A 20,461-nucleotide genomic window follows, 5' to 3' on the forward strand; every position below is an offset into this window, starting at 1 on the left:
GTTCCTGCCACCATGGATTATGAGTTAGACTCTTAAAATGCTGTCTTACTACCTTTCTTCTCTTAAAGAAGAGAAGGAAGGACTGTTCGAAATCCGTTATTCTGTCTCTTCCGGGTTTATAAGACACCTTAAAATCGTCCACGTGACGATCATTTTTCAAGGTAGCATCGATGCATATGCCAAACAGAGGAAGAGGGGAGAGCAACAAAACAGGGGGAGACAGGGGGGGCAACCAGAGACCCCAATACAAGTGTGTTTGTGATATCAAAATAAAAGATCAAAAACCTAACCTGTTACAAATGGTTTGTGAGAACAACGCTATGACACTAAAAACCAGGATCTTGGCTGACCGTGCTAAATTTAGGAACGTCCAGACGGTCAGCCTCTCCACATTGGACTGTATTCTTCATAGGAATGCCATGAGGATGAAACAAGTGTACAGGGTCCCATTCGAACGGAGCACAGACCATCAAGGAGTTACAGCGAGAGTTTGTGCTTGTGGCACATGCATGTATTGTACCTGTAATCCAATATTGTTCCTTTTCTACAGTGTCTTACTGTAGCCCACTGTGTTGACCTCTCTGTGTCCATACTGTAACTTGCATTCTCATGCTGTCTGTGTCAGTGGATCCAGAAGCATGACACAGCCAATGTGATGTACCAGTAGGCTACATCTTTATGGATGAAGTTGGATTCAACCTGGTATAGAGGAGGTGACGGGGCTGAAACGTCATTGGCCAGCGGGCCATTGTTGAGGTCCCCGGCCAGCATGGTGGGAACATCACAATGTGTGCTGCTATGAATCACCATGGGATCTTGCACCGTCATGCCCACCTAGGGGCCTATAACACTACCTGTCTCCCTGTCTTCCTGGATGGCCTGCATGACCTGCTGGTACCACCTGGCCAGATGGATGACCCACAGCGGATCGATCACGTTGTCATCTGGGACAATGTGAGCTTCCACCGGGCTGCTGAGTGCTTGAGTAGTTCCAGGACCACACTCATTTTTCCGTTTCATACCTTCCACCTTATTCTCCTTTCTTGAATCCTATTGAGGAATCATTTTCAGCTTGGAGGTGGAAGGTATATGAACGGAACCCACAGGACCGGGTCCCACTGCTCCAGGCCATGGAGTCGGCTTGTGGCGACGTGAGTGTCGAGGCCTGTCAGGGCTTCATGCGCCACTCGAGGCGTTTCTTCCAACGATTCTTGGACAGGGAGAACATTGCCTGTGATGTAGATGAGGCCCTATGGCCAGACAGGAACCGGAGGCGTGATGCCTAATTACTGTCATTTTTGTGAAGGGGGAGAGTTGAGCAGGCCAGGTTACAGTACTGTACTGTTCTCTGTGTGTACCATAAAAAAACATTTTTTTCTGCATATTTGTGTGCTGTTTTATGTTTGACTATGAAAAAATTAGGCCTACACCAGTGTTAATTTTGTTGACGAAAAATGTTCGTCATAGTGTTCGTCAACAACCTTTTTTTCTGAATAAAACGAGACGATTACTAAATAAAAAATGATTTACGACGACTAAGACGATGACGAGGTGTATTGACATATTCGTCAAGAATAAAAACGAGACGAAAATGTCTGCCAGAGATGAGATCCAATCGGAACACATTTCGTTAGGAAGAGGCGGGAGGAGTTGGGAAGAGAACCAATCAGAGCGAAGTGGTAGGGGAGTTACGTGAACACGTAGTTTGCGTTTGAGACTGGCCCGGGAATGCGCTGCACCTGGAAAAGACAGAATGTCAACGCCGGTGAGAGAGAGGACATATAGGAGCATTTTATATTTGACGTGAAAGATAACAAGACTCAGTGTACGAAATGCAGCGCGAGGATTACGGGGAAAAACACAACAACCTTGAAGCGACATTTACAGTCGAATCACCCCGAAATCCACACACAGGCAAGCATTTTACACAACATACAACTCACTCAACGTTATCCCGTTTATTACACGGCTTACTAGTGAAATATTAAATTTGAGAAATTACGACTTGTATCCGTGATTTTTCCGCTGTTTTGCTACCCCTGTTTAGTGAGTGTGTGTGGCTGGCTGCGTTGTGTTTCACTGTTAACTTCCAAGCAGCCAGTCTATTGCTATAGCTTGGTGATGTTTAGCGCTACATGCAGCAACAGCAGTCGCTGCAGCTTCTACTGAGAGCAAGTCAGACGTAACGCACGTGAGACACACCGACTGACTTTAATAGAGCCGTGTAATAAGCTACAAATATAACACAAATATAAAAAAAACTAGACGTAACGCAACGCGTTACAAAATTTGACCGCCGAACTGTTCAGTAGGTTTTAACACAGAATGAGTCATGGTTGTCAGTGTGTTTGTGTGTTTTTATGTGTTTAGTGTGTAAATTGGTTTGTGTTTCATTTTTATGTATTAAAGGAATTATTTGTGATATATTTTGATGATTTGGTAATGTAATGTTTTGTGTACTACTTTTTTGTGGATTGTTTTGGTATATTTTTCTTTTGCAATGTAGCTTGTTAAAACAGGTCACATAAAGAGGTGTGGTAACAAAGTGAAGTTTCCAACCACCAACAGGTGGCGCTAAACGTGATATCAGTCAGGCATATGTACGGGTTCGGGCCAGCGTCCACCCTAAGACATTTTCTCTGGATCAAACAATGTTCGCAAGAGTTATAAGAGACTTTGTGTTTTGTGGCAAGCACTGGCAAGTTGGCAAAGTTTGAGGGTCTGCCACAACCACACCTTCCGACTACTGAGAAAATCCAATATAACTTTTAGTCTCCCATGGCTGAAGAGTAGCCGGACCACATTTCAACGCGTTACCATTAAAGCTGTCGGAGGAGTTCGATCAGATGTGAGGTGTGCAAACGCCGTCAAAACTCATCTTCCACTCAAAATGGCCGACTTCCTATGGACCTGCCATCATGGCGTCAAGAGACTTTTTGGTGCGTCCAAGCATGATGAAGACGTGTACCGAATTCCGTCAAGCTACGCCAAAATAACCCCAATGGTCAGGGTTTTTTGCAATGTTCTAGGGGGCGCTACAGAGCCATTTTGCTTCATCCATGGACAAAAACTCTACCGAAGATGGACGGTTACATGCTTGATGTCCCTGGCAAATTTGGTAATTTTCCGAGCACTTTGACATATATTCGATTAATTAACACCTAATTTTTGCTTTTTAATTTTTATCTAGGTGGCGCTATACATGTAGTGACTGGTTATGGTATGGGTTGACATGGCCCCTTAACACAAACATACAAGAACAATTTGGCCCTCCAAGGCCCTACGGTTCTCGGGATATTCGAAGAAAACTGTGTCGCGCCACCTACAGGCCAGTTGGTGTATAATCATATAAATCAATTTATTGCATGCCCCCCCCTCTCTAAAACGGGTCCAGTCCGACGGGGGTGCAACGGATCAAAACGAAACTCAATGGTTCCACGCTCATCTAGTGGGGCTACATGCCCACCAAATTTCGTGCACCTCGGTGTGTCAGTGTCCCGGGAATCGTTGACAGAAAAAAAAAACTCTGACTAAACCTATATGTCGCGCGGCGGTCATAGTAAGTAATCTGATCGAAAAACTTTATGAAGCTGAATCACTACAATTCAAAAGGAGATTGGCTGCTGTGCGGAAGGTATCAATTGGAATTGATCTGTGGACTAAAAAAAGGACTGACTGCTTCCTTCCTGGCTATAAGTTCATGCTTTTTTGCACTGAACTACAAAAACCACAACACATATTGCTGGCCCTGGAACAAGTGGCCCATTCACACACCGCACAAACAGTCAAAGCATGTGTGGACAAATGTATGCAAGAGTGGGGCATATCACATGAGAAGATCATCACAGTGATTACAGACAATGGGAGTAATATGGTGGCAGCCTTTAAACACACCACACCAGAGGCAGAAGAAGCCACCTCTGAGGATTCAGAACAAGAAAACCCCACCATGACTGAAATTGAGTCTGAGACTGAAAAAGATGATCAGAGGTGAGTCATTGGAAAAAAAATGTAGTCATTTCTATTGTTAAGAGTATGCCTGTTAAAAAGAACATTTTTATAATCTAATTATTCAGCAAGCATTCTTCTAAGCATTCTTCTTATTAGATGCAATGACCTAGATATACAACGGACGCCATGTGTGGTACACACATTACAAATGGTAGTCCACATGATACAGAAGGAGACTGGTGTGAAAAAGGTCCTTGATAAAGCAAGGTCAGTCATGAAACTTGTTTGCAAGTCCTTGGTTGCGACACAGAGGATAATGGAAGAGTGTGGCCTTATTGTTGTGAATGACTGCCCCACACGCTGGTCGAGCACATTCAACATGGTTGCACGACTCCTCAAAGTGAAAGACGCAGTTTGCCAAGTCGCCAACAACATGGGATGGGACAGCTTGCTCCCTAGTGAATGGCAAAAGCTGAAATCATTGCATGAACTACTGCTGCCTTTTGCAGAACATACTCAGACCCTTCAGAGTGACACCATGTCCATGTCCCTAGTGGTCCCTGCTATCTTTGATCTGCTCAGCCACCTTACTAACTTTGAAGAGAACACAAACCACAGAGGCCTTGCTGCTCTTGCACAGAAAATGGATGCAATGCACAGCGTTTTGCTTGGATCCTGGACCCAACAGTTGAACATTTTTCACCACTTGCGGCAGCTGCCTGCTTTGTCAACCCTGCTGTGTGTGAAACCCTACTTGATGATGAAAACATTCAGGGACTGCTAATACAGGCTGAAGAGTACGTGGTCCAGTCCACTCAGTCACACTCACAACATGTTGAACTTGAGTACCAGCCTGAAGATGATGGAGAGGAGAAAGAGAAGGAACCAGATAAGTTATAACCAGCACCATCCACATCAAAGCAGCCAGTCTTCAGGTTTTTGTCAAAGTCTCGCATAAAGCCTAAACAGAGGATCTCCTCCACGAGCAGCATTAAGTAGCAGATCAGAAAGTATAAGGAAGAGCTTTCACATCCAATCACCTGTGCCACAGCAACAGGTTTCTGGCTGGAAAAAAGTGACACTTTTTATCACAGTTTAAAACCTTTTGCGTTAGACTTATTGGCTATTCCAGCTTCTCAAGCTTTCACGGAGAGGGTTTTCAGTGTCACAGGTGACCTCACCAGAGGCAAGCGCAACAGAGCAAGGGTCATGCTGGCACGAAGTGCTTTCTTTAAAATGAATCGGGCCAAATAAATCTGTGGTCTGCACCAGGGCTTTGAACCAGAAATTTTTCCCAATTGGTTCGTTCCGATCAGAAACAGTATTTTAACGTTTCCGGTTTTCGTTCCAACCCTAAAATTGACGTTCCTGAACCGGTTAGAACAAAAAAATAAAGTTCCTGAACCGGTTAATAGCGTTCCATGTCAGCTGCGGGACATACAAATAAGTAGACTGATCATTAGGACTTTAAAAAAATCTTATATGTCTCTATCCTGTCATTAAACATTAAAAAAGCACTATAGGCTACATTATGTAAGCGGCAACTGTAATTCTGACATTTTGTAAGTATTATACATGAGTTAAGACAAGGAAAATGTATGCTATGTTGTTTATTGGGCAAACAAAATATAACAGCATTTGGCCAAACCTCGTCAGGGCCCAATCACTGCATTTTTGTCAACAGAGACAATACAAATATTACAAAACTACGATGGTATCTACATACATCCCTCAATGTTGTATTTGGATTTGTTAGTCGCGGGGTCAAATGAATAATGCTGCCGCATAGGATTCTCGCAATGTCTTCCCATCTGAACAAAAAAGTGAAAATTCCAAATATGAGAACTACCGTATTAGCCTACGTTTTAAATAAAGACTTAAGAAACTAGGGTCGGTAATGCTGGGCAATAGCAAGGTAGGCTACTGCCAATGCTAACTGTCTAACTTAGCTATAATTTCATTAACTTGACCCTGCAGAATTTTACAAGAATGCATTGGAAATTCGTAGCCTATCTTATAGAATTCCTATTTAAAACAAACATGTGTGAGATACTTGGTACAATATTTACCTCTTCTTAAGATTGAGTTTGAGAGACTGGTGGTGGCTACAGCTTGTGCATAGATTTGATCCGATAAGGCTACCAGCTGGCGGCGCGCGGCACGGTTCTCTAGTATCTAAGTTAACGACCGGAAGAGAACATCACCAATCATATTGCATTTAGGAATCTTGTGAAAGAGCAAAAAAATAACGTTATTTTTTTGCAGTGGAGCACAGACAGTTTCTTCAGTTCAGTTTCTGCACAAGACTTCATCATTTCTTCATCATTTCAGTCAGCATGCCCTAGCGAGAGTCCGCACAGGGCACAGGACCCCAAACATCCAACTATTGAGGCTTGCGGGGCTGCTCACGGCAGCAACCACGGTCATTCAGCTGGGGCTTCTGCACTTACGATTTTTCAGCGGTGGCTGATTACGCTACACCTGTCAGCAGTCCACCACAGACGGACTATGGTGCAGGTGACCGACAGTTGCAGCTCATGTCTACTCCGATGGCGGCAGGAGGACTTCCTACTGTCCGGAGTGAGTATGGGTCCACCTCCTACACGCAGAGAGGTGGTCACAACGGACGCCTCGAGCATGGGCTGGGGGGGCGTGTGGCAGCGCCAAGGGGTGAGTGGTCAATGGGACCCTCACATGAGACGGTGCCATATCAACGTCCTGGAACTGCAGGCAGTCTTCCTGACTCTGAAACACTTCGAGCATGCCCTGGTGGGAAAGCACGTGTTAGTCAGGACCAACAACACCTAAGTGGTGTTTCACATAAATCATTAGGGAGGCACGAGGTCTCTCCCACTGGCACTTCTGACTTGGGCGGAGACACATCTCCAGTCCCTACGTGCGAGACACATTCCCGGTCACCTCAACATCACAGCGGACTCGGTGTCCCGAGGGGGACCAAGGCCGGCAAATTGGCAGCTGCACAAAGACATTGTGCAGCTAATCTGGAACACGTACAGTGCGGCAGCAGTGGACTTGTTGCCTCGAGGCAAACCACACACTGTCCCCTGTGGTTTGCAGAACAGATGGAGTCTCTTGGCAGGGATGCTCTGTCCCATGAGTGGCCAGACCGCTTGCTTTATGCCTTCCCACCGATACCACTTATCTGGGCAGTGCTCAGTCGGGTTCGGGAAATGGGCCACAGAGTGCTATTGATCGCTCCCAGGTGGCCGAGCATGCCATGGTTTCACTTGTTGCTGACTCTAATAGTGGGGCCACCCAGTCCACTTCCCTCGAGGAAGGACTTACTGTCGCAGATGGAGGGCTCCCTGTGGCACCCTTTCCCCGACAGGCTGAAACTTTGTGTTTGGCAACTGGTGGGATCCAAAGTGTCATGGGCTGTTCGGAGGGGGTAAAACACACTGTTCTGAATGCCCGTGCTCAGTCCACAAGAGCAATGTATGCAAACAGATGGAAACTTCTCACTGCTTGGTGTAATACTCACAGCCTAGATCCTTCTGGGTGTCCTGTGACAGCAGTACTTGAGTTCCTCCAACATCTTCTCGATGAGGGATGCTCTCCAGCTACACTGGAAGTATATGTTGCGGCATTTTAAGCCCATAAGGCAGCTGTGGAGGGAGTTTCCTTAGGTGCTCACAAATTAGTGGTGGCTTTTTTGAAAGGCGCACAGCGTTTACACCCAGGGCCGGGGGTGTTTCTGCCCCTTGGGACTTGCACATTGTCCTTGACGGCTTAGGTTTACCACCGTTTGAACCACTGAAACATGCTTACATCAAGTGGCTCTCATTTAAGACCATGTTCTTGCTGGCAATCACATCTGCCAAAAGAGTTGGGGAACTCCACGCCCTCTCAGTGAGTGCTCAATGTATGAGGTGGGGGCCAAATGACAACCAGGTTACTATGTGGCCTATCCCTTGTTTTCTGCCTAAAGTGCATTCCCCGCAATTTGCTAATCAGCCTATCACTTTGATGAGGGTTCACGCTTACCATTGTGCCCAGTACGTGCTTTAAGACGGTACGTCTCAGTGACTGCTCAGTGGCGCACAATAGACCAACCATGTGTCCGTTTTGGGGCCTGTCGGAAAGGGGCAGGACTCTCAAAACAGAGGCTGGCACACTGGGTTACAGAGGCCATCAGTCGTGCCTATCATTCTGTTGGTAAAGCAGCTTCACTTCGGTGAGGTGCCATTCTACATGTGCTTTGGCAACCTCTTGGGCAGCCTTGAAGGGTATTAGTCTTGCCGACATCTGTTCCACGGCAACGTGGTCATCACCTTGCCCATTTTCGAGGTTTTACCGGTTGAATGTGGTGTCCCTTCCTCCGGTGTCTGCAGCAGTGCTCCCTAGTGATGCCTAGGTACATGTTGCATTAAACTGTGTTCATTAATAAAGGTTTTGAAATTAACCAAAATGACTGAAGTGTTTTTATTCCTCTTGACTTGGTGGTATATATCTTCCACTATGTTAAACTGCCTCTGGCGGTCTGGAACTATGAAATAGAATGCTGGTTACAAATGTACCCGTGGTTCTATGAATAGTGGAAGACCGCCAGAGTCCTTGGTCACTCTGATTGGCGAGAATGACCTTGGAGAAAGATCATGACGCAGGTGTAGGCTATATACCTTTAGGGCGTCACCTGTCACGAGATGACAATCCATCAATAAGTTCTCGTAGCCAATTAGCGGGCGCATGATGTTAAACTGCCTCTGGCGGTCTTCCACTATTCATAGAACTACATTCGTAACCAGCGTTTCCCATCATCTGAGAAACAGAGATGGGATTAGGCAGGCCATGGGGATGAGGGGCTGGACTAGTGGCAGGAACCACCCGCTCATACTCACATTCTCTGGCATAATGTCGAGGCTTCTGGTACCGCCTGCAAATGACAGAGGGAGAATGTCCAGGCATAGCCTGGTGTACGGGATCCTGTAAAGTAGCCAAACTATTAGTGAGCTGGTTAATCTGGTCTTGCTGCTTTAGCAACATTGCTCTCAATATAGTCATCTCTGACTTAAAAGGGTTTTCCTGGGGTGGGTGGCTGTTCTGCTGGGCTCTAGAGGACTGCATGGCACAGAGGGATGGGACAGAAAAACGTCTACGTCTAGCGAAGTCACTGGGCCTACCTTCACACTCCCGCTGGATGGTCTCAGCTTGCACCTGCAACATGGACAGCCCTGGGGTCTGGCGGACCAACCACTTCATCTCCCTGCGGAGATCAGAGTCAAGAACGTCTTCTACAAACTGATCACGTAATGGGACATCAGTGTTAGGCACTGCATCAGGGGAACTCTGGGTCAGCTGATTCATGAGAGAATAAAGGGCGTGCGAATATTATTGCAAAGACACTCCATCTAGTGGTTTTCTAGAGAAAAACCTCTCTTGGAAGGCAATGTTAGATTGTGAACAACCATCAAGTTCTTTAAGTATAGATAAGATCTTTGCTAGATCCTCCCTCTCAGCCCTTGTCCTATACAACCAACAAACAACAAAACAGGGTATCTCTGCTGCCAGCCGGTAGAGGGCGCTACTGTCGTTAGGTCCAACGATGTGTCAATTGCTGCTTTGCCTCAAATTTCTATTACACAGCTTTTTATCTCATGCATTTACAGAGAAAAAAACCCACTGGGGTAGGACTACATCAGGCCACCACAACACAAGTAGCCGTCTGTAAAGATGGAGGGTAATGGCTGCCACCAGACAGGTAGGGGGGCACTGAAGGGGGTTACAGGGAGCAGCTGTTGCAGGGGAATCCCTGTCTTGGAAGAAGAATGAGACCCGACACGCCACCCATGCTCGACTCTGGTGCCTTTTCACACTACTCACACGCAATGCAAAAAGGTATCACAGCAATAGTGAGGTGCACGTTACCACTTCAAGAACAACATGCATTGCGCGAAGAAGAGGACTCAGGTCCGGTGACCTGCCCCTTAGAACAGCTGCAACACTCTGTTTGTTCTGGAGAAGAGAGGGGAAGAGGGTTGGGGTTAAACATAAGCGACTGGAACATATCAGGCTAGGTCTGAACCACAAGCGCAGAATGCAGTTTGAAATGCAAACAAGTTTATTAACTCTAAGTTTCCTCAGAACAGAACAGAACAGGCTATATAACCCACAGTCTAATCCACACGAGAAACACGGTAAAGATCTTGTCTGTATACTGACAGTCTAATCCACAAGAGAAACACGGAAAGGTTCTTGTCTGTATACTGTGGGTCTCACAGCGCAGAGCTGGCAGTGTTCTACCCACACCAGATACTCCAGTTCACGTTCTCTAGTTCAACACCGTTAACACAATTTATGAAGGCAGTGAACGGCAAGCTAGGCCCAGAGATCTACATTATACTACCTGGTGAGCCTGTTATCTAGTACTGGCACTTTGGCTAATGAATGAACAGTCACGGAGTACTGCTTGGGGGCATTGCAGAGCTAGACAGAATCTACGGTGGCTGCTGGGAGAGGACCGCGATTCTGCTGGTTACAAATAGTTTTATTTATAATGACATCAGAAATAAATGGTAACTACCATGTTGTCCATACAGAGAATACTGCACTAACTTCTTCTTATAGTAAGCAGAGGGGTCTAATTGTTGTTGTATGAGGTGGTGTAATAAACCATTTCGTAGTTCTTGCAAGAGGTATGGCGCCCTGCCAACTGAAGTTACATAGTGTAATACCAGCAGGCCCGGGGTGGGTAATCGGGAGAATCGGGAGAGTTCCCGGTGGGCCGCTTCACTTCTGGGCTGGTCGAGAATTTTAATTTTTGACATTTGTCACGTTAGTCCATCTTCTCTTAAAGTAGGCTAAACACGTTCCGCATTCTGACAACGGAGCCTTTGCATGGTTTGTACCATGCGAGGAAGTTCTCCCCTCCCAAATTGAGTTGGTTGGGTCCATAGCCCGTCTTTTCCAAAACGTTTTCTCAGGTAGGTAGCCTACTGATAGCTGATAGCTGGGCCGGCCCTACCGCAACGATACGAGTCAGGGAGGATGAATGGAAGGAAGAGGCCAGGAGGGGCTGAAAAAGCCAGGTTGAAGAAAAAAGGCATTGTTGGAGGATGCTGCCAAATGTGCCAAGCTTACCGATTTATTTTTAAGAGGACAAACACAAGTGGCAACTGGCAAAGAGAGACATAGGCCTAATAATATAATGATTAGCAACGTAACTATTCGGCTAACGTTAGCGTTGGTTAATATCGTTGTCAACCTATTCGCAAGCAAAATATTACATTGAATTAAAATATAGCTCTGTGTCACTGGATACTGGACTTCCTGAGGAACAGAACTCAAACAGTCAAAGTCAATAACGCAACATCCTGCCCTCTGACCCTCAACACTGGTGCGCCGCAAGGCTGTGTGCTATCTCCTCTTCTTTTCTCCATCTACACAAATGACCTGAGATCTCACCACCATTCCGTCACGATGCTCAAATATGCAGATGACACCACCATCATCGGCTTAATCAAAGATGAGGATGAGTCTCAGTACTTCAAGGAGGTGAATTGGGCCGTTGACTGGTGCAGAAAGAACAAGCTCCATCTTAACGCCTCAAAAACGAAATAAATAGTTGTGGACTTGAGAAGGAGGCCTAACACCAAAGCCTTAGTTAATGAATTTGACCAGCCCATAACCCTAACTGAGTCCTTTAAATTTCTGGGCTCCTACGTCAGCCAAAATTTGAAATGGGATATCAACAACACCCACCTTATCAAAAAAGCCCAACAGAGACTGTATTTCCTCAGGCAACTTAAAAAGTTCAATGTCAACAAACACCTTTTGGTGCTCTTCTATAAAGCCATCATAGAAAGTGTCATAACCTCATCAATAACTGTCTGGTATGGAAATTCTGACAGTCGCACAAAAATTAAACTGGAGAGAGTGGTGACCAAAGCCTCCAACATTATTGGTTGTGACCTTCCATCAGTCCTCTCATTGTATGCTGAGCGTAGCTTAAATCGCGCAGAGAACATTATCAGAGACTCTTCCCATCCAAGCCATGACTTTTTTGAACTTCTACCTTCTGGAAGACGCTACAGATCCATGCAAGCTGGAACGACACGCTTCAAAAACAGCTTCTTCCCCTCTGCTGTCAGACTCCTGAACTCTCAATGCTGACCTGGAGTATTTTTTTATTTTATCCTACCCCCTTCTCTCCCCTCCTACTGGCCTGAGCTACCTATGACAAAGAATACCACCAACATTGTTGTGTGGCAATAAAGTTTCATCTTATCTTATCTTAATATTTCTTTGTAGCTTCTGAGCAGCAGATTAGTCTCCTGATAAAAATTATGAGCCCGACATTTGCAATGAGGGAGCCATGACTAAAGGGACAGAGAGAATAACAGAGTAAACACTATTAATTAGTGTGCTTGCGCGAAGGGAAGCACAGTATTGTTCTTCATAAGTTTTCTTTATTTATTCTCCCCGTTTTTCTTGCAGCTAACTACTCCTCGCCCGTTTGAGATAGAGACGCCGTTCAAACACCGAAACGTCCGGCCTGATCCGGTGCAACCTGCTATATCTTTTCGTGGCGGTACTCCTTGTCACTCCTTTTTATTCCTCTTTTTTCATCCCCTTTTTCCCCCATAGACTTGCATGGTAGAACTGTGGGGCATTATGACATCATAATAGGCTCATTAAACTGGCTTGCACCTGTGCTTCACTGACACCTGCGCCAAGGAACCTATTCTCTCTGTTCCTCTCCATTCAACTGTATAACTAGGAATATTTAGAGACACCTTCCATACCAGGGCTCTACAGTGCGAGTATTTCACTCGCATAAATAGGTACGTGCGAACTTGAAAAACTTGTATTCCCACTACCGTAACGTTAGCTATCCTAGCTGTGTTAAGCAGTGCTATCCTAGCTGTGTTAAGCAGCTGTAATATCTGAGTACGGGGCTAAAGGCTAACTAACACTACGTAATGGGAGTATCCACTGGCAGTTTCAGCTAGCCGTAACGGGGGATCATTTTCCTTAATTCAAGTTGTGAAGTAAACCTGTAAAGTAATTCATGAATTTAGTTGTGTGAATATAGTGAGCTAAGGCTTGTATTCCTACTACGGTAACGTGAGCTATCCTAGCTGTACGGGGCTATGCAAAAGTAGCTTATACTGAAAGAATGGTTAACTTGTTAGCTCACCAGTTTATTTTGTTGCCTATGTGGTTGGAGAGGATTTAGCGTGAGTTAACATTAACCTGTGTCCTGGGAGTAATGATTCATGACAGACCTTGAATCATTAGGTTAACTGAAAAACGTTTGAGGATGTACCTGGACACAGCGTAGCTGTTGCAGTGTGCTCAGTTTTCGAAAACTAGACTGAAACTAAGAAGGATAACTATGACTAAATGTGACTAAAATAGCTGCCAAAATGACATATAGGCCTATCTTACAATAAACTTTAAGTAAAGCTGGCTATGTAACCGCATTCATTCCAATATTGTTGCAGAGATGTTTCCTTTTACCAAGATAACAATTTCAACAATTCACTTAGCTCAGTAGGTCAGTATAACGAAACTCTGGAACTATTATGACCAAATGTAACACACTAGACCCTTTCACAATAAACAAGCAAACAAGCAAACAAAAACAGAACAACAAAGATACCCTCATATGTCTAAACGTCAGTGGAGCCAAAATATAATGGTTGAGCTTGGCAGCTTGCTAAAATATATTGGAAGAAGGCCCCACTACACTGATTGAGTAGATGTAAATACATGTTACTTCATAGGCACTTGTTCTCTCTGTCATGGCCGCAACAGAGCAAGCACACTCTCGCAGTTCGTTCACGAAACGCATTCTAGTTATTATTTAGTAAGAAAGAGCAGTATATGACAGTATTTGATGAACCAATATGTATTGTTTGCTTAGGAGTGGGTGTTGTAAAGGCGTAAATCACCAAAATATAATACCCATGCAATGTGCACAGAGAAGGAAATCCTCATGTCTATGAGCAACGACACAGTTATAGATCTGCTGGAATCTGCTAGTGCACTGCTTAGGCGATTGCTGATGCTGTTAGTGCTATTCGCAATGTAACTATACTGAACTGTGAGTTAAACATTCGTTCAATATGCCTCTTTGTTGAAGAGTGGGATACGTTTCAAATTCTTTAGTTATTATGTCGCGCGGCGGTGGTCATATAGGTTTAGTCAGAGTTTTTTTTTCTGTTTGCCGATTTTCTGTCAACGATTTCTGGGACACTGAAACACCGGGGTGCACGAAATTTGGTGGGCATGTAGCCTTACTAGATTAGTGTGGAACCACTGATTTTCGTTTTGATCCGTTGCACCCCCGTCTGACTGGACCCGTTTTAAAGAGGGTGGGGCGATTCAGTTTACTGTGAATAAGTCGAAAACCGTAGGGCTTAGGAGGACCACATTTCTTTTGTATGTTGGTCTTAAGAGGCCATGTCAACCATTCCACTACCACTTATTTCATGTATAGCACCACCTAGTTACAAATGAAAAAGCAAAAATGGAGTGTAGTAAAAAATGTTAATTGTAAGTTGACAAGGTCAGAACTGCACGAAAAAAGTTTCGTGGAATTCTGTTCACGGGGGGGGCATGCAATAAATTGATTTATATGATTATACACCAACTGGCATATAGGTGGCGCGACACAGTTTTCTTCGAATATCCCGAGAACCGTAGGGCCTTGGAGGGCCAAATTGTTCTTGTATGTTTGTGTCAAGGGGCCATGTCAACCCATACCATATCCAGTCATTACATGTATAGCGCCACCTAGTTAAAAATTAAAAAGCAAAAATTAGGTGTTTTAATCGAATATATGTCAAAGTGCTCGAAAAATTACCAAATTTGCCAGGGACACCAAGCCTGTAACCGTCCATCTTTGGTAGAGTTTTTGTCCATGGATGGAGCAAAATGGCTCTGTAGCGCCCCCTAGAACATTGCAAAAAAACCTGCGCATTGGGGTTATTTTGGCGTAGCTTGACGGAATTCGGTACACGTCTTCATCATGCTTGGACGCACTAAAAAGTCTCTTGACGCCATGATGGCAGGTCCACAGGAAGTCAGCCATTTTGAGTGGAAGATGCGTTTTGACGGCGTTTGCACACCTTGCATCTGATCGAACTCCTCCGAAAAATCTAATGGTAACGCCTTGAAACGTGGTCAGGTTACTCTTCAGCCATGGGCGACTAAAAGTTACTTAAGATTTTCTCATTAGTCTGAAGGTGTGGGAGTGGCAGACCCTCAAACTTTGCCAACTTGCCAGTGCTTGCCACAAAACACAAAGTCTCTTTTAACTCTTGCGTACATTGTTTGATCCAGAGAAAATGTCTTAGGGTGGATGCTGGATCCAGCCCGAACGCGTACATATGCCTGACTGATATCACCTATAGCGCCACCTGTTGGTGGTTGGAAACTTCACTCTGTTTCTACACCTCTTTATTTGACCTGTTTTAACAAACTACATTGCAAAAGAAAAATATACCAAAACAATCCACAAAAAAGTAGTACACAAAACATTACATAACCAAAATCAATCACAAATAATTCCTTTAATACTTAAAAATGAAACACAAACCAATTTAGACACCCCGGCCCTGAATACCAGGTGTACGAGGCATGCTGTGGCAGTGGCACAAACGCCATTCTCCTTAATAACAAGTCAGTGTACCACCATAATGATTTTGAAGCTGTTATTTTAAGGTAAAGTTGTTACATAATGTTGCTTTAAAACCTCAACTTCTTTTATATGGATGAATATGCCACTGTAAACATGTTAAATTCCATCACATAAAACATGTTTCAGTCATTAGTGTTTGATGTATAGTGTGCAATGTTAACCAGAGGTGGGTTTGTATAGTTTGGGGGTAGCATGAGTAGCAGCATTGCGACTAAGGAGACATTCTTACTGCTGTTGGGGGAGACAAGGCCAGCAGCAAAAGGACCTGGCAATGTATAGAGTGAGTGTTACAAGCCTGGCTCAGGGCATGGAACAGAGACGGGAATGCCACACTTTCAGGAACGATGTATATATCAGAATTATTAAAGTAAATCAAACTGAACAGAATGGTTTAAGTAAAGTCAGTATTGAAGTAGGAATTGGAAAATAAAAGTGTCAGCAATCAGTATCATGAGGTGAAGTGAATAAGCAAAACAAAATCCGTGCGGGAGAGACGAAGCAGCGGCGGCCTTCTAGTCTCATCTGACGCGCTTTAATGCTCCCGACCAGGAAGCAATTAGGGCAACACCCAACACCTGCGCCCCGCTCACCTGTAGGAGTTACGCCCGACTCACATTGTTGCGTTGGAAGGCGTTGATGCACCGGACGGTGGAGGAGGAGTTTGGCGCATGGGGTTCTGTTGATAACGGAGACGTTATAGTGATATTGACAGGTCAACAAACCAATCACGTCACTAGTAAGCTTTTACCCTGTGAGTAGTAGCATGCTAACCCTAACCCATCATTAGACAGTGTGCTCAGACACCTCGCAAATCCTATGATACGTATTTCTCAGTTACAATAAAGGGGTTTTTACATTGTACAGTGTCTATTTCTCGGTAACTTTTAAAAAATCTAACCAAAAAAAAGTCAAACAACCAACTTGTAGGTACAAATACGACCATCTACGGAGTTTGGCAGCCATGTTTTTTTTTTTTGAGTTTGCCGCTCTGTAGACGTGAGCATATACGGGATATGATTGGCTAGTGCCTGTGCTGTCAGTTATGCATGAAAGGCAATATGATTGGCTGACGCATGCATTGCCTGTCGAAAAGTTGAACCTTCTTCAACTCTTGTCGCGAGCAAAGCATAAAACGCAACGCACGCGAACCAAACGGAGCCACAATTCAGTTCGGCAAAGGATGACGTCACCCCATGCAAAGTGAATGGGGATGCGTTAACCCTGACGCATCAACGCCTTCCAACGCAGCAATGTGAGTCGGGCGTCAGATGAAGCACACAGAGGAGGAGGAGCCAGGCAAAGCCGTGACAGTGAGAGACTGATATTTACTTTATTGACTTTATTTATAAAACCTGTTAAAAACGATGAGAATTGTTTCAAAGTTCTTTACAAAACTTAAAATAACATCAAGGAAACCTACTTAAAGAGCTTCCCTCAATAGGAATAGAAAAGAATAGAACAGAATGCTGCCCTGGAAAGATTATTTCACAGCGACTATTCGAATTTATTCACTTATTTATATGACTGTGATTCATTTATTGACTCTGGCTTATTCTGATGATATTGATATTATGAAAGTGAAAGTCCTCTCTATGGCAGAGGTGGTGTAGACACACACACTCTGAAATCCACCTCTGCATTTAACCCATCCAGGGAAGTGGCAAACGCACAGTGGCAACACACAGTACACACTAACCCAGTGAGCTGCCTTTGGCGGCGCCCGGGGAGCAGTGATCGGGGTTAGGTGCCTTGCTCAAGGGCACTTCAGCCGTGAATGTGGGCATGGGAGAGCAGTGGTCTACCACTTCGAACCGGTCACCCTACGGTTTCCGGCTTGAAACCCTAAACAGTAGGCCATGGCTGCCCTAAAATTATTTTATTTTATTTTATTATTTGGTATTCAGAACAATCACAAAAAAAATGTCATAGGAAGAAGAGGGAGAATAGTTTATTATGTTACTGAGAACTTAACATGTGTAATGATAAAGTTATATTTTTGATATAAAAATATCTCAGTTCATTTTACGGGTTTATAGTTGCCTCTCCCATCACCACAAGCCATTGTCATTTAGAACCGTACTATAAAACAATTCACAACATCACCATATAGCCTAACAATAAGCTGCATACAAATGTGCTTTTATTTACAGGACAGACCTTGTGACTGCTGTTATTGGATACAGAGGCCTCATTTCATATGCTTGAATGAGTACGATGTGTTGTGATGTGAGACAGCAAATTACATTTCTCTTCTATCTTTATTCTCCGTCTGCAAGTACATTAGTTTGAATATTTCATGTTGTTGATTTCAATCTCATATCTGCAAAAAAAATGTAAATCAGGACTTAAGCTCTTAAAGAGTGGCAAAGGGATATTACACATTCTGGGCAACACGTTTCTTTGTTGACCTGGCCTTTTGCTTGTGCACATGGACTTGAGTGATTCTCTTGTGACAGCCAAACAGGGCGTAATATTGCAGCACCACGGTGAAACTCTCATCTCTGAGGCCATACACCAGTGGGACCAGACAACGAGGCGCCAGAATGAACATTATATAGTCAAAGTATCTTATTGTTTCAAACACCTTCCAGTCAATCCTCAGCACGGCCGCTTCTACAAAAGGACACCAGAGCTGAATGAGTGAGAGGATGAGCTGCAGGGCGTGCAGCAGCACCGTTTTGAGCCCTTTGTTCATGGACTTGCGGTCCTCCCCGGACGCTGCGCGCGCCACCCCCATGATCTTGAAGTAGCTGAAGCAGATGACGAGAGACATGAAGAGGAAGTAGAGCTGCAAGACAGCGTCGCTCAGGTGCTTCTGCCAGGCGTAGGCGTGCAGCATGACCAAGCTACAGACGAGGGAGGAGGAGTAGAAGCTCAACGGATAGGCCACAAACAGGCTCAGCAACATCACAACAACGTGCACTGAACACAGCGCCTGGATGACCAGGACGGCGTGCATGGCGCGCTGCGGCGTGGAGATCTCGGCGTGGCGCAGCGGCATGCAGATGGACACGTAGCGCTCCATGCTCATGGCCGTGAGCGTCAGCGGCGTGGCGATGTTCAGGTTAACCAGGATGGCGCAGATGATGATGCACAGGCTGGTCGGCATGACGATGCGGGCGACGGTGAGCAACAGGAGGATGTCGGTGATGATGAGAAAGGCACAGTCACATATTAAGGTGTGCGCAAAGAGAATGTAGCGAGGGTTTGTACGGAAGGCCTCCTTTTGGAAAAAAGTGAAGATCATTAGGACGTTCACGTAGAGGAAGAGGGCTATCAGTGCCTGGATTAGAAGGGCTTTCTCATTCAGAGGCCGGACACCCACTGCAGGAGGAGGGAGGGAAAAATTACCTTGACTGGTGTTTTGCATGCTAGTCTCCTGTTTAGACTGAAATAGGAAGGAAAATACTGGTCAGGAACAATTCAGATTTTCACTTACTATACATAAAAACATTCTTAAGCCTTCAGAAGAACATTACATGAGGTTATGCAGTTATTAAACTTCAGCATATCTACTGTGAGGAAAACAACTGCTTTAACATTCTGTGCATCCTGAACATGTCATAAAACAACATATTAAGTGCATTTGAAAACATGTAATACAGTCCTCCCACATTTGTAACTATTTTCTCATCAATCATGAAAAGTCAACCTTACTTTCCATGAAACAAAATGCATACATATTTCAAAGCTACTCCGAATACAGCATTATTAAACAAACCAAACCAAACCTGTTAAAAAAACAGCCAAGCACAGTTTCAATGAATGTGGTAGTGTAAACAATCCAAATATTTAAACCCAGAAAGACAGAATAGCAGAAGAATTTAAAATATAGCTTTACAAACCAGCAATCTTAATAATTCAAAGCACCCCGTATGAGGTTGTGCAGTGAGTCAGCTCATCACCATTCTGTGCCCTCTATAGATGCTATCCATTGAGTTCAGCCTGCAGAGGAGGAAAGAGTACGGTTTATATCATTGCTTGAGCAGCTTGGGGAATTGATCTCCAAAGATTGAGTTCAATAGGTGACCACACAAATCAGTGCAACTCCTCTGTTTTCATTTTATGGACACCCAGGGCGACGCTCTTGTTTACAGTGTAACTGGCACATTTACAACTGAACTTGTCTGGGGATGTGGTATGAGGCGTACAGCCTGAAGTAACTCATCATTGTAGCTTTTAGCGCCCTAAGAAATCCTTTTTTTTTCTATATCATTTTAATTTTGGGAAATTTCATGGAAAATTTGATTTCTGTTTTGCTGCAACTACTGTTGCATCTAAATCCAATAGTGATTGAGTTAGCAGTGAAGATGGATGGTGTTTACAACTGCTGATGTTGATCACATATTATGGTTCTATTTTTGCTATGATGGTCACAGACTGGCTTGTCCCAGCATCTGACCGTAGTGGTGAGGACCGGATCTGGAGTTGAACGGCTGCATACTGTAGACTACACTGGATTTGGACCCCAGGTCTGATACTGCTATTCAGCCCACCAACTACTTAGGATGTCCATGACAGGAGCAGTTCATCTTTAGCCATTTTTTCCTAGTGTGCATGAATGAACCATGGCAAATACATACAGTATGTACAGTAGGGTGCATCAAATTGGATTGCAAAAATGTAATCTCAACATATCAAGCCGTCTGGGGTTGCATTTTGTTCGTACACATAAAAATGACTTTTGCAAAGTTTTGGGAAAATTCATTGAGATTTAGAGGTGGAACACAGCATGTGAAAAATGTCAAAATGGGTCGTTTTGACAGTTTTCCTAGGCAATACAAAAAAACGTAAGAAATTGTTTTTGAGAACATTTATTTTCAATGGAACAATATTTATTTATAA

The 20,461-nt window shown here is 44.4% G+C and overlaps 1 protein-coding gene across 1 annotated transcript; it reads right to left on the minus strand.

Annotated features, from left to right (window-relative positions):
- Positions 1-17,990: 17,990 nt before the first annotated feature.
- Positions 17,991-18,986, minus strand: LOC308370395 (odorant receptor 131-2-like; the record flags this gene model as incomplete). The annotated part of the gene is made up of 1 exon (XM_080845047.1): positions 17,991-18,986. The coding sequence occupies one exon, from the start codon at positions 18,984-18,986 to the stop codon at positions 17,991-17,993; it is 996 nt and encodes a 331-aa protein (XP_080701173.1).
- Positions 18,987-20,461: the final 1,475 nt, after the last annotated feature.

Source organism: Sprattus sprattus (genome assembly GCF_963457725.1).
Source record: "Sprattus sprattus genome assembly, chromosome: 9".
Taxonomy (NCBI): Eukaryota; Metazoa; Chordata; class Actinopteri; order Clupeiformes; family Clupeidae; genus Sprattus; species Sprattus sprattus.